We start from the raw sequence: 14,900 nt of genomic DNA, 5'->3' as shown, positions 1-14,900 counted from the left end.
GACTTGAGATACCCTTTTCCCCTGTCATTTCACTTTCTTGATGATGTCCTTTGTAAGAAAAAGGTTTTAGTTTTGATGAAGTCCAGTTTATCTGCTTTTTCCTTCTATCACTTGTGCTCTTGGTTTTGTATCTAGGAAACCAAAGCCTATCCTAGGCCCACAAAGATTTATACTGTGTCTTCTTTTAGAAAGTTTATAGGTTTAATTTTTACATTTCTGTCTGTGATCTATTTTCAATTAATTTTATTTGTTATATAAAATATGGGTGTTCAGATTCCAGATTGATTCTTTTGCCTGCAGATACCCAGCTGTCCCTGAACCATTAGTTGAATAGACTATTCTTTCAATGGAGTGTTTTTGGCCCCCTAGTGGAAAAGTGTCTGTAAATGTAAGTTTTTCCCCGTGGGTTTTTATTGTGTCTCTTAGACTTATTTATCCAAACTTATGCCAGTATCATACTGACTTAGTACTATAGCATTTTAGTACACTTTAAAGTGAGTCCTCCAACTTTACTCTTCTTTTTCAAGGTTGTTTTTGCTGTCCTGGGCCCCTTGCACGTCCATGTGAATTTTGGGATCAGTTTTTCAATTTTGCATAGAAGTCAGCTGGAATTTTGATAGGGATTCCACTGAATATATAGTTCACTTTGAGGATTCTTAACATTTTTAATAATATTGTCAATCATTCCATGAAAATGGGATGTCTTCCATATATGTAGATCTTTTAAAATTTATTCTGGTGATACTTCAAAAAGTTCAATGTACAAATCTTGTAAATTTTTGTTAAATGTATCTCTCACTTTATTTTCAATGCTGTTGTAAATGGAAAGGCTGAATTTCTTATGGGTGGGACTATGTATCAATCTTCTTATTTGTAGAATTCCTTCACAACAAATACCCTTGGTATATATTTGCTACATAAATCTATCCACAACTATTCCCCGCCCCGTGTTATAAGAAACCAAGACCCAAGGTAAGCTACTTGAAAACACCTATGTGGAAGTGAGAAATGAAACCCTTGGGTGGGTCTTTGTGCAGATGATACTGAGAGCTTATTCTGAATGGCTTCTTCTTAATTACTTTTAAACAACCCTTTCAGTGTATTTAGTCAGATACATTAAGATTATGCCCTTTTGATGTGCGGAGTAGCTAAGACTATAATTTTCAAATAAATTCTAGTGAGAGTGTTGTACTTGAAACCTAATTTGCATCAATCTTTGAAGATTTATGTTTCAGGAGCTTTGACTAAAGAACAACTGTCTTTATTCTATAATGAGAACTAAATGCTCAAGCAACATGTAAGAGTTTGAGCAAACTGCCCCCGCCCCGTAGTGCTGGGTGGCTGCAGCTGTAACTGGAGTCAGCACTTACCTCTCCCAGTATGCTTGTGCTGATCTGCTCAAAGTGGTTCGTCCAACAGTTTGTCAGTAGTCTGTTGGACAAAGTCATAAAACATTGATTGAAGGTTGCTAGAATGCAATATATACTTATTAATATTAAGTAAGCACATATTGAATGCTTACTGTATGATGGAATTGTCCCTCAGCCTCACATGAATATTATTTCTCTTGAAACCTCACATATTTCCTTGTTATTCTCACTTTACAGATAAGGAGACTGAGAATTAGGTCTTCTCTCTTTTGGGAGGAGCTCATTATTAATGATGGGCAGTTGTAAGGAAAAAGATATTGATTCATTATGAGAAAACATTTTTGTGAGAGTCAGCAATGAAGAAGATGAACACTGAAGAAGGTGATCATTGTTCGAGTGAGACAAGCCCTGGGTTGTGCGGAGTCAGCATCCCTGTCCTAGACACGGCACGTGTAGAGCTGCGTGGTGGGTGAGGCGGCGCGGCCGTGCAGGGAAAGCGGATGCTGGGGCCTTAGGCTGTGCTCAGGCCTGGTTGGGCTTTCTCCTAAGGGGAGTGAACCATCATTGACAGATTTTAAGTAGGAGAGTGGTGTGCTCTCATAGTTCATATTTGTCTTCTAGAATGTTTGGAAACATTTAGAAGGCTTGGCAGGAGATGATGTGATGAGTCAGAGTAGGGTGGCTGCGAGGTGTAGCAGTGTCCAATTTTCAAGTGGTTTTCAGGCCCAGGCTTGTGGCTTAGTAGCCGTGTCAGTTTGAAGGACGCACGCAAGGAAGTGAAACAATTTATCTAATCAATTGAAGCAGTGATGTACCCAATTCCCAGGACTATTGTGGAGATCCAGTGAGATACACTGTGCAGTGTGCAGTGTGGTCTGCAGCAGAGAGTCAGTGCTGAGTGAGTGCCAGTGAGTATCTGGTAGGTCAGTTGAGGGTAGTGGGACTCGGAGTCTGAGGATATCTGGTCCCTGAAGGAGGGGTCCATTCACATCTGTGAGTGATGGGCCTGAGTTGGGAGACGCAGGGAGACCTTACCCCCCGACCAGGGGCCCTGGTAAGGACGGCTATGGGAGGAACACCGTGAAGTCAACTCTTTGCATGTGGAGTTGGAGCTGCCTTTGAGACAACTAACTGCAGTGTCACGAGCTTAAAGAGGAGATCTGGGCCCAGGTTGTGCATTTTCCTAAAATCTCAACTCCTAAGGACGCTGAATTATTGATCACTGAACGTGAAGTCATACTTTAAAGGACAAACGAATAGTAGTATTATCCCTGTCATCAAAGCTCACGTCTATTTATTCATCACTCACTTTGCTAATTGTGTACTTACAGAGCTCACTTCACCGTCCTCCCGTGGGCTCAGGCTCCACAGAAAAGAGCTGGTGAGACTCCCTCTTTTCTAGAATAAGACACATTTAGCTTGTAGCCTTCTGTACCTCGCCAGACTTAGGATATTAGTTTGTTGGTTTAATTGTATTTTCTGTTGGCCATGTCCTGACAGGAGAGAAATTTTACCTCATGGTCATGTTTCAATTAGCTGTTACTGAGAATTGCTGATCTGATACATAGTGTATGTATTATATTAACTTTGTAGAGTAGTTATCATTTTTCTGTCTTTGCCCGTTAATTTGTTTGCCCCTTCAGTGTTCTATTCTTTTTGGGGCCTTATTTTTTTTTTAATTAAAAAATGTCTGTTAGCAGTTAAAAAAAAAAAGCAAAGAAAAAATGCACATGAGAACTAAATTTAGAAAATGTCTAGTGTGTTTTCTGTCTCGGCAATGGAGGGTTCTAGAAACTCCTGAAAACCTTCATTACACAAGTTCCTTAAAACGCTGATTGAGAAATAAAACCTTCCTTCCTCATCTTTCAAGCTGCACAACTCATTGTCAAGAAAGTGAGGGAAAATTCTCAGAAGCCAAGACAAACGAGAAAGCAGGGTTTCTGAGAGATACGTGAGCGTTAGAAGCCGTGGTGTGCTGGTTGGCTCCTGAACTGATTTTCAGTTGCCTTGACAGGAGGGAAGCAGGTGAGCCCCAGACCTCTCACACTAGGAGTTGGATGGGTGATCATAAAATGGGCCAAGCCCATCCTGAGAATCTTGCTTTACTAAAGGGTGAAATAGGAAAAAAAAATTCCTCAAGACAAGAAAGTAAGAAAAGTCAATTTTGGTGGAAGAGGGGAAAAATAACAAATCCAAATTAAGGATATAGTTTAAAGCTGTTCTGGCATGAGAGTGACCACAAACTCCTGGCAGAAAAGCACAGCTACTCCTTGATTGATAAGTTGTGTTTTGAATGAATCAGTGAACAGCTATTCCGAAAAAGGCCTCCAGAGTCTTGTGGATCAAGATACTGGACAGCAAACACCTCTCTTCCAAGGTCTCATTGAAATAACCAGAAAGGTTTTAAAGGAAACTAACAATAATCTGAGTTGTATTTATTGACATTACTATATGCTAAGAATTCAGAGGTGACTATGGAGTTGTCTCCTCTTTTATGGACCTTATTTTCTCTTTGGGGAGAAAAATGACATAGTTGGGTATCTTGGTGGAGGGAGGTGTTAGTCTGTTGCAATTAGCCAGGAGAGGAGATTAAGAAAACAGTGAAGGGTGGGTGAACTTTTAAGCTGAGGACAGTCTTGTTCACTTGGCTTTTAATTGCAGGCTCAATGAGCTGTCACTGGAGGGAATAGATCTTACGGAAGATGGACATAGCTCAAGCCTCTTTGGAATGGACAAGTGAACCTGGAAAAAGACAGTCAAATCTGTGCAGACATTAAAGTTCACTTGAACGTGCTCCATCCCTGAGCCAAAGATAGGACAAATATGCAGCAATTCTTGAGGACAGAAGAGTGGTTTTTAAGGTTCTCCAAGAATGAATCCCATGGAACCGAGATGGCCAGTTGTCAAACTGAGACTTTGTTCTTTGGACGGTGTACCCAGCAAGGGTATTGGCCTTTTATATGTTTCCATTTGTCTTTAATACATGTCTGTTGATGAGGGCATGGGCACAAATGTTTGACACCTTGTCGAGGCGATTTTGGATACCTGCCTAGAAGCACGGGCACAGTTGCGGCTGCTTCATACATCTTGCAGCCCATCCCTTTCCCCGGCTCCGGGATCACGGCAGAGTGATTCCTTGTTGACCTGTCCGTTTCCTCTGTGACATCATAACCCATGAAAAGACCGGAGGATATTAACTTGGCTTTGTTAAATTCAAAGAAACAGATCAAATATGAAGTGAGATTTGTTCTTTCCTATTTCAGTAGTACCATGGAGACGGCAGTTTGGGCAGCTTTTTGTAGTGTCCTGGAGGCTTTCTCTCTCAGCTTCTGGGCGCCTCTGTTGAAAACACTTCATAGCTCTCTGGCCTGCTGGAAAAGCACTCTGCCTGTTTTACCCTGAAGATGTGTTCTGTCTATAAACTCATCTCTACTCCTTGGAAAACAACTCAAGAAAAACTCGGTTGGTTTTCCACCAGCCATGGGCAGGGGTGAGGTAAACCGTGTTATTATTTCATAAAATAATAGTAATAATAGTAATAGTAATATTAGTAGTAGTTGTAGTAATAGTAATAATAATAATAATAATAATAATAATATTAATAGAAGTCTTAAAACAGGACAGAGCACATTGGAGAGAGTCAAAAAATGCTTTCTGGCTTAAATCAAAAGTGATGACTAGTGATTCCATGGCTGCTGTATTCGCTAAGCTAATTACTCCTTTGCTCCATTACACATTTCTTTTATCTGAAAAAGAAATACAAGGAAATGGTTTAAAAAAAACTCAGAGAACAAAAATACACAAGTGAAAGATGTTTTCCCTCATCCTCTGTTCTTTCAGCCCTCTCTGGAGATGCCTCTGTTTACTATCCTTTGGGTGCTTTTCCAGATATGCTTTGCACATTCCCACCTATGTATGTAAATTCCTTTAAAATTTTAGTTATTTTTAACTTAAAGGGGTTTAAATCCTCAAGTGGCATCTGGCCGGGTAATATAACAGAACAAATCTGACTCCATATTAGATTTGTTCCTTTGAATTTAACCCTATGCTCTGTCACCTAGGCTTCATCTTGCTTGTAAAACAATGTTGCCTAGAGCCTGAAATAAACAGGAGACCCTATTCTGAAGGCTCTGACCTTTAAGGATATTTAACACTTTTTCATTCATTAAAAGATAGCAAATTGCAGAATAGAAAATAACGTTTCTTTTGTTGGAGGTTTACAGGGATCTGACCCACGCAGATAGCTGCAAGAAGAAAGGATTCTAACAAGAAGGAATTCCTACACTAAGAAGTTTGCACTAACCAAGCACATAGGAAAGGAGCCTGAATTGTGACTTGGGGAGATGGTTTTCCAGGACATTAGTTTGCCATCTAGGTCTACAGAAACTTGCTATTCCATGCCCCAACATCTGGTCTCCCAACTTATTGGCCTGTCCTGCACTGAGGAGAATTAATTTCGACTTGGTAACACTCCTATCTACCTAGAAAGCTGGGCACTGGAGCTGAGTGTTATGGAAACAGGCCAGCCAAGACAAAAGCACCAATCGGAGTGTTGGAGTACTCAGAATTATTATGCCGGTGGGCTCAGAGGGGCTTCGGCTCCGAAGTTTTGAGTACCTCCAAGACGTGCACATGAGGTTTTAAAGGCTTAGTTACAAGTAAGGGGGGATTAGCCAATAAGGCTCAAAGAACAAAATGCAAGGAATAAGTACACTGGAGCTTATCAATTTGTAACAGATCACATTACTGACACTTTTTGAGCTTGGAATTACGAGTTAGGTTGTTAGGCCAATAAACTGACACTAAACTTCATATTTACGAGATAGCCCAGCATAATTTAGATCAGTAAACTGACACTTATCACACTTAGATTTGTGACTTAGCTTGTTAGCCCAGCTGGACTTTTCCTTCACATGAGGACAGCTCTCCCACACCCAGGGAACTACTGTGAGCCCTTGATGTTTCCACTAGGGTGGGGTATGGTTTACCCAGGAGGGATGGGGACTATGCACCAACACTCAGGCAGTCTGCTCTGTCTGGGGCTCTGATCTTGTACCATCCCACTCCCCGCCAGCCCAACACCTGGGACAGTGGAGCTAAGGCAGAGATCCTGCCTGCCTGTTTCCCAGCGTGTAAAAGGGGAATATGTGCTCTTCCCAAGGTAGTTCTGAGCGACAACACCTGCGGGTGCTTGGTTCTCAGAGCAACAGAAAACCCAGCTCCGCGTGGGGGCAACGGGTGTGATCTCCCTAGGGTTTCTGCAGAAGCATCGGACGGAGGGTTGGATCACGGTGGTAAAATTGAGCTGCGGGGCTTGAAGGGTAACAGAAGGGTACAGAGGCAGGTCTGCCGCCTAGGGGTGCCCCAGAGGTAAAGCTTTTTTTCTCCAACTCCTCTAAGACCCTCCCTTCTCCAGATCCCTTCCTTCTCTCTGCTCATCCTGTCCATCTGTATCCCTCCAATTTTCCCGTCCTCTCCACCCGCTCCCATCTTCTCCCTCCCTCGCTGTCCCACCTTCTCTCACAGAACCCAGAGAGGATCGCTGGCCCTCCTGCACATGCGCAGTCAGTGCCAAGTGGTCCGCTGGTTGGGAGCTCCATATCCGAGCCGGGGATCGGGCCCAAAGGCTTCTCAACTACGTCGCCCGGTAGGCCTTTGGTTCCTGCCTGGGGTCGGGGCCTCTGACTGTGGAAGTGCAAGGTGGGGGGCTCCTGGGAAAGGGGTCAGGCGGCTGCGGGAGGGCGGTCCGCCTGTCACAGACCCCAAGGGCGCTAGTCAGCCCGTGTTCAGATGAATTGCTCAGGCCAGACCCCTCTGCCAGCGCCACCTGCCCCGGCGTCCCGGCCACAGTGTCCAGGGCCTGGTGTGCACCTGCCATCTCTCACCCAGCCGGGATCCCCTCAGTCCGCGGCTGGCGTCCCCTTCCCCTCTCCCTCCCGCTAGTCCTCTCCTCCCGGGCTTCCTCTTCTCGTCCGGCGGCCCGTCCCCGCCCCTGGGCGGGCTGTGTCCCGGGCGGGCGGGGTCTGCGGACCCGGACGGGGGCGGGCGCCTGGGACTGTGGCTGGGGCTGTCCTCCGAGCGAGGCTGCAGCCCGCGTCCCCCTCCCCGCTTTCCCTGCCCCGCGACCCCGGGGCTGCCCTGCTCTCCCTTTCCCGCTCCCTGAGGACCAGCTCTGTGGCGTGGGCGCTGCTACCTGGGCTGAAAGCCTCCGGCTCTAACGCCCAGCTTCTCCTGGTGGAGTCGGGAAAAGGGAGCGTCACTGCTAAGCGAGGTTCTGTCTCCCCCCTCCATGTTTCTGCCTCAGGTAAGTACCTTGAACACTTTCAGGTGTTATGATGGCGGTGCTTGTTGATGTCACGTGTTTTTATAGTGAGAGGGATTGCAGTGGTGAAAGCAGGGCTTGGTTCTGTTAAAAATGTGCTGAAGGCATGAGGCTGTGACATCCTCCTTCCTTCCCTCTCCCAGGGTGAAAGGAGTGATCCTCGATTTTCAAAAGATAGTTACAGTCCCTAACTAGCCCAGCCCAGCTATTGTGCGTTAACAGGAACAGCACCACCAGAGGCCTTGGAGACCCAGGGATATTGCAGTCCTAAAGTGCTCCTGGCATAGTTTGGCTTGTTTAGGTTTTTTGTTTTTCTTAAATTGTGGGACAGACTAGTGTATAAACTGAAAAATAATTGTCAAGAAATAATTTTCATAGGACAGTTTTATTGTGATATAGTTCACAAACCATGAATTCCATCCATTTAAATGGTACAATTCAGCAGCTTTTTGCATATTCACAGTGGTGCATGCATTATTATTCCAGAACGTTTTCATCACTTCAGAAAGAGCAGTGGAAATGAATGACCTATCCACCCCTCCCAAGTGGTGGTTCTAAAGAAATTTCTTGGCTATTCCTGACCATAAATTAACTTGTTATATTCCAAGAAAAATCTGGTAGGAATTCTAACCAGAATTGAAATGAATCTGTCTATCAAAACAGGAAGAATTTATAACTTTATGGCATAAACTTCTTCTACCCATGAATATATCTGGGACCCTATCTTTTCATCTGACCAGAGCCTGGCCCATGTGAAGTTCTCACTACTTTTTGGGCTTGTGAATGATGAGATTCTATACATCGTTAGTTGCAACTGTAGCCTTTCACAGAAGAGAAAAGTAACCTCAGTGAAGCAAGTGACTCTCTGATGGTCAGAAAGAGTGACAGCCAGTGCTGGAGTGATCCAGTGGACTTGGTGTTTGCAGCTAGATTTCTCGACCACCTACAGTTAAGGGGATTAGAGAGTTCTTTTATTTTTTCTTAATGGCGTTGCATTTATTTTTACTTATTTTTTAAAATTATTTTTTATTTAAGTGTAGTCAATTTACAATGTTATTTTCAAGTGTGCAGCAGAGATTCAGTTATAAACATATGCATATGTATATATATATGATTTAGATTGTTTTTAGTATAAATCACTACAAGAAATTGAATATAGTTCCCTGTGTTATATAGCAGGCCCTTGTCATTTATTTTATATTTACTAATTTGTATCTGTTAATCCCCCCTTTCCTGCCTGCTAAACACAGTTTGCATTCTATGTCCATGTGTCCATTACTAGGAGCACCGTTTTTCCTAGTAATATATGCTCTTTTGCTGCTTTCAGTTTCAGTAATTCCATCTTATCTGTGGGCGCTTTTCTTCTGGTGGCCTTAATGTGGTTTGCACACGTGGTAATAGAGATCTGTATTTGGGAGAACCCCAGGCCTCGTGTAGTCCCTGGTACAGAGTGCCCACTGAATTGATGCTTGAACTGGGAAAAAAGCACAGTAAATGTTGGAATTTCCACTATGGTGGAGAATTCTATAACCTCTTTTGACAAACTTAATATTGGCTGCACCCATTCTGGGTAATTTGGTGGAAATTCATGTTATGGTGGTGAAGAGACGGGGCCTTGTATGCTTCTTCTCTTTCTGTTTTCTAACACTCATTCTCCTGGGCCTTCCAGATCCTCCCCTAGAAGTGCCAGGTCTGGCTTGGTGCTGCACTGAGGCAATATTTGTTAATAAGGCCCTTTCCTCATCTCTTCTGAGCCTCCGGTTTTTTCTCTGCACAATGAGGGCTTAGACTAGATAACTACTTTTCAGTTTCTTTTAAAGCCATGTTTCCTTTGAGAAACAGAAAATGCAAATCTCTCCTCTCAAACCAACCCTTTAGATTTTGAAAAGTCCTCCAAGGAGTGACATAGCTCTTTGTGGAAAATGAATGTGATTGTGATTCCAGGTGACACAGAAAAGACTCTTCAGAGATTGATTGCAGGGAGAGGGCAGGAAAGGGGCAGTATGTCACACTTTCTAGTGTGAGCACTGGAGCAGGGGCTTGGATTTAAATACGGTGTCTGACGTGGCCTCTCTCTAATCTTGTAGAATGTGATAAACTTCTCTACCTCAGTTTCTTGATGTGTCAAGTTGGGGTGATAATATTTTAAGGCTTTTGTGAAACATTATGCACATAAGCCATTTGTGTATGGGTAGAAACAAGACCTGCTAGGGATTCAGGGATTTGTTTAAAAAAAAAAAATCTTGTCCATAGCACTCTGTCTGTGTGTATTTAGTAGTTCCTGAAGGGTGAGGGTGAGTCTAAAGTCCATCGTGGGACAGGTGGCCCATGGTTCTCTGTGCCCCTGAATGCCCCCTCCTCCCCAGTCCTCTTCCTCAGTCCAGGATGAAGTTCCCTAGTAGATTTACTCAGAGGTCTTGTGAAAATGGCTATTCATTTTATTGTTTCACCAAGAAGGGCTGCCATCATGACCTCAGCCCTCCCCGGCCGCCACACCAACCCGGATCCCACCCCGGTCCATGTCCACTGGCCCCGCCAACGGCGCTGCCGTACGTTTACCGTCTGTGAGACGCCGCCCCAGAAAGGATGTCGGCCGCCGACTGACGCGGCCAGAACTAGTGGCCCGGCCAAGCAAGCCGCCATCCCCAGCAGCAAACACCGCCATGGCCCCGGGCAGCTGCACACTTCCGGAGCCCGCTGCCTGCCCCAGAAGCGCACGCCAGCCCGCGAGGAGCACGGCGTCTTTATCCATGGCAACGCCGCGGGGCCCTCCCCTAGCGCTTGCGTCTGCGTCCTCCCGAGGCTAGACGTGCAAGGGCAGAACTTTCGGAGCCAATGGGAGCAAGGGCGCGGCCAGGACGGGGGTGGGGGGAGGCTTATGGGGCAGCTGGGCGGGGCCGGGGCGGGCGGGGCTGCGCGGAGGTCCTCAGCTGCAGGTGGCACCGGCCGGAGGCTGGGGCAATGCTGCCAACAGTGGGCGCGGCGGCGGGGCAGCGGGGCGGGGGCACCCTCACCTGTCTGTGTGCGGGGCTCAGCCTGGGCTCCGCGGCCTCCGCTTGCACCGGAAGTGGACCCAGGCTACCGGTGGGCAAGATAGAGGACTGAGCCCAGGCAGGCACGGCTGGCCAGGTAGGGCACCTGAAGTGCAGATCCGCCAGGCCGGCTGCCGGCCTTGAATACGCGCTGCTAGGCAGTTTCCAAGAAGACGGGATCTGTCCCAAGAGGGGAGGTAGGGCAGGGTGCCAGATGCCTGGTTGGGTGCGGTCTTACAGGAGAGCCACGTTGAGAGGGTGCAGAGCAGCCCCTGTGTTGGCGGGGCTAGGAATTTGGGGTATAGGGTGGGGATGATGTGTGCCATTCCCTGTGGTCTCCCAAAGAACTCGCACCCCCAAGCAAAGGACCCTGCTCCCTCCACCCTTCACTGCATCCCCTGCCTTCCCCATCACCACCGCCCCTGCCCCCGGAGTGTCCCATGACCTCTCCCCACACCAGGCACCGTCCCTGTTACAGATACTTATCTCCTGGTGGTTCCAGCCCAAGGGTGGGGGCTGTATCTAACCAGTTAGGATGCCTGGAGCCTTTGTATGAAACCTCAGACTATAATGCAGGCGTGCACAGAGGCCCCTCAAACAGGATTCCCTGCATTCCCTCCCCACCACGCACCCACAGCGCAGCTGCCACACCAGGCCAAGCCTGCAGGAGGACCGCTGTTCCCTCTCCTCCTGTCCCTGATCAAGAGTGCACCGCCCACACTGCTGGGTATTTAGTGGGCCTTAGAAGAGCAGCTGGTATTTTCATGGACAAATATTTGCTCTTTTGGGAAGAGTTGAGTGCAAAGGGATGTAGGGTATGCCTTTTCTGTTGTCCTGGAACTGGTGACTAGGATGCAAACTTAAGTCAAAGCAGTTTTTAGAGAGAGCCGCAATATATCTTACCCAAAGATCACTGTTCCCCTACAAAGGCAACACCACCTGGCGGGTGGGGTCCTGGTCCCTCTTTCTGGAGGTTGGGCTTTGCACCCTCCAGCTGGGACAGAGCCCGAAACAGCTCTGAACACGCTCCAACAGGCTTTCCCAGCACAAACTGCCTTTATTTTGAATCTGGCTGAAGGAAGCAGCTGAGAAATCTGGGTAAATCTTCCTGGGTGTAACCATGCCTTTTGTGCTGAATGAAAGAGCGGCTCTCCACATGCTAACAGCTTAGAACTGAATGTGTGTCGAAGCCTTCATGCATGTAGCATGTTGGGAACAGCGTTTCATGGTGAGGGGAACTCTATAACTTACATGTGTATGGGGAAGCCCTCACTCCAACAGGGTTTTCCTGCACAAACTGCCTTTATTTCGAAATTGGCTCTTGCTGAGAAATCTTGGTAAGTGTTCTTAAGTGTAGCCATGCCCATTATGCAGGATGAAAGAGCGGCTCTACACTTTTTCACATCTCAGAAATGAATGTGTGTTGAAGCCGTCATTCATGTAGCGTGTTGGGAACACAGAATTTAGTGGTGAGAACTATGTAAATTACATGTCTATGATGAAGCACTCTCTCGAGCCGGGTATTCCAGTGCATACTGCCTTTATTTCGAAACTGGCTTCTCAGAAGCCTGTGGTCTCCACTGCAGGTCTGTCTCCAAACCCAGGGCCAGCATGGTAACTCTGCTCCCCCTGTCTATTCTGGAAGTTCTAGGTGTCCTCCATGGCCCTTCCACCATTATGTTTTTGGAAAACCCCGCAGATGGAATGGGCCTGAGAACAGGAGAGCTGGATGCCAGAAGCCACTGCCCAGTGTGAGGCTCCTGGGAGGGGCATCTCCTCTCCGTGGGCTCTGATCTAACCTCCCCTCTCCCCCACCCCCACCCCTCTCCTCCTGCATTTCCTGATTGATCCCTGGATAATGGTCCATACCAGGAATGACCTGGGAGAGGTTTTATGAGTCTTTAAGTGGAAAAAAAAAAGAAATCTTTAGACAAGTTACTGAAAGTAACTTCCAGCTTTACCGGGAAAGACCTCATTCCAATGTTTAAGGCTAGTTGACAGGGTGTCAAATTGCTTAACCACTCACATCTGAGCAAGTGCTACCTCTCTCTCCAGCTCCCCGCAGCATCCACCTGTGGCAACTTGGCCAAAAGAAGGCAAGAAAGCTCTTTCCCCTCGCCAGCACCAGCGTGGCTTTGGAGTCAGTGGAGGCTGAGAGAAAGAGCCCCGCCCTGAGGTTTGAGGGGCCTCCAGCCACAGCCAGAGGAGCGGGGGTTTTCAGAGTGGCCCAGCAGGGAAACCAGGCAAGGCCACCTGGCCCAAGTCTTCCCTGCCCAGAGAGCCCCATGAACTGCTTTGGGCCACACTCCCCGTTTGGGCCCCCTGCAAAAAGATACCACGGGAGCCACACCTGAGAAGGCAGAAGGACAGCCCTTTAGCCTGGGGTCCCAGCAGGTGTGTCCTGTGAGACCTGTGGCCACATAAGTTCCTTGTCTCTCCAGGTCACTGAAGGGACTGTGCTGGGCATCTTGGTGGTCAGGGACATGGGAACACCTCTAAACTCTGAAGAAGGACAGAGAGACTCTTCCTGGAAGCAAGGATTCCAGGGAGACACCTTGCCCAGAACTGGGGGACTGTGTCCTGAGTAGACCCCTGGGAGGCAATGTGGGGCTGTGGGGTCCTCTTCTGAGAAGGGAGCAGGTGAGTTTTCCGGGGGTGGGGTCCTGCTTTGTCCAGACATGTCCTTGTGTAAGACTCATTTACAAACACCTCCAAGTCCACCTAGGGGTGGCCCCAGAGGTGGGGGTAGAGGAGGAGAGTGAAGGGTGCAGACTTAGGGCCCCCTGAGCCACCCAGGGAGCCAAGGGTCAGTGGGAACATCTTGGGAGTCTAGTGCAGGGGTGGAGGACGAGCACTAAGAACATGCCAAGTCATGCAATAAAGTGACCCGTGACCACGAGACACAGGTGGCCGTACACCAAAAGAGGCAGATAGAAATTTAGACCCAGGATCTGAGAACCTTGAGAGGGGCTGGAGGGTCCCAGGAACCCTCAGGAACAGCTCTTCTAGGGGCACGGACATCCCAATACACACATTTCTCATGGAAGCTTTTTGGGGTGCAGAGTGAGTTACCAGGATCCTGAACTTAGTATGGAATCACGGTTCCTGGCAATAAATTGCTGTCATTTGTCCCTGGACATGCACAGGGGAGCTGACTGCTGTGGGGGTCACTGCAGGACTAGAATCTTCTGGTGTCTGCTCTGTGACCACAGAAACCCAGGGGGATTTCTCAACAGGAGAACCTGGAGACCATGCCTGCAAGGACCACCCTCATGGGATGGCCAAGGAGCTCGTGGTACCCAGGTCACCAAGTGACGAAGTTGTGAGGTTGCCTGGGGAATCGTGGGGGCATGTAGATTTCTGAGGTCAGCACGTGGGCCCAGCACTGCTGGATGGTCTGCACAAAGAGGGGCCTGCCCTCCTGATGATGGCTCTTAACACCTGCAGGGAAACTGCTCCCAGGGCTCCTGGAGGTCCATATTGAGAGTGTCCTGCCAGCCTTGTGGGGTCACCTTCCCCTGATGCAGAAGCAGACCTCTCTCCCTTGAGGCCCAGGGGACACCTGGCTCAGGTGCCACCTGTGTGCCCTGGACACGCAGAGCCCCAGAGCTCTGGCACAGCCTGGGGTGTGGTGGTGTCCGGGCAAGAAAGGCCCTGGGAAGGGGGTCATTCAAGGGCAGAGGCCACTCTGCAGGGATGCTGGACCTGGCAGCAATGCACTGCTTCAGTACTCCCTTGGGTTGGGTCTCCAACCTGTGGGATGGAAGGGCCACTCCTTCCTGCGGTGCAGTCGGGGGAACTAGATCCATCGTCAAGGTCAGCCCTGAAAATGGAGGCTGCGCTACCTCCATTCCTGGAAAGAAAATCAGTCCCCTCCAGTCCAGGTGATTCAGAAAGTCATTCAGCAATGTTCGGGGCCCCCACTTTAGGCTTTGAATTAGAGCTGAGCGGCTTAGGAGGCCAGATCCCTGACCGTGGCTCCAGGAGCAGGTTTTCTGCTGGGGGACAGGATCCTCACAAACACCTGTGTCTTTGTGGGACACTCCCCTCTGACAAGCTGGGAGGCAGGGTGCAGTTGTGGGAAATCGTGTTTACATGAGCAGAGGGCCACCATGTGGTGGGGGCACAGGAGACTGTGAGAATGAGTCCCACAGCCTTTCTGGAATCAAAAAACTG

General features: G+C 47.9%; 1 protein-coding gene across 1 annotated transcript in view; it reads left to right on the top strand.

Moving 5' to 3' along the window:
• The window catches only part of LOC140690314 (trafficking protein particle complex subunit 9-like), a 329,996-nt gene that overhangs the window by 115,655 nt on the left and 199,441 nt on the right, over positions 1-14,900 (top strand). Inside the window, exons 12-13 of the mRNA XM_072952012.1 lie at positions 12,780-12,900; positions 13,166-13,364. Coding sequence (XP_072808113.1) covers positions 12,780-12,900; positions 13,166-13,223 — 179 coding nt within the window. The 3' untranslated portion in view covers positions 13,224-13,364. The remainder of the gene's footprint in view (positions 1-12,779; positions 12,901-13,165; positions 13,365-14,900) is intronic.

This window comes from Vicugna pacos, chromosome 30 (genome assembly GCF_048564905.1).
Source record: "Vicugna pacos chromosome 30, VicPac4, whole genome shotgun sequence".
In the NCBI taxonomy this organism is placed as follows: domain Eukaryota; kingdom Metazoa; phylum Chordata; class Mammalia; order Artiodactyla; family Camelidae; genus Vicugna; species Vicugna pacos.
This window is presented reverse-complemented; position numbering and strand designations above follow the sequence as displayed.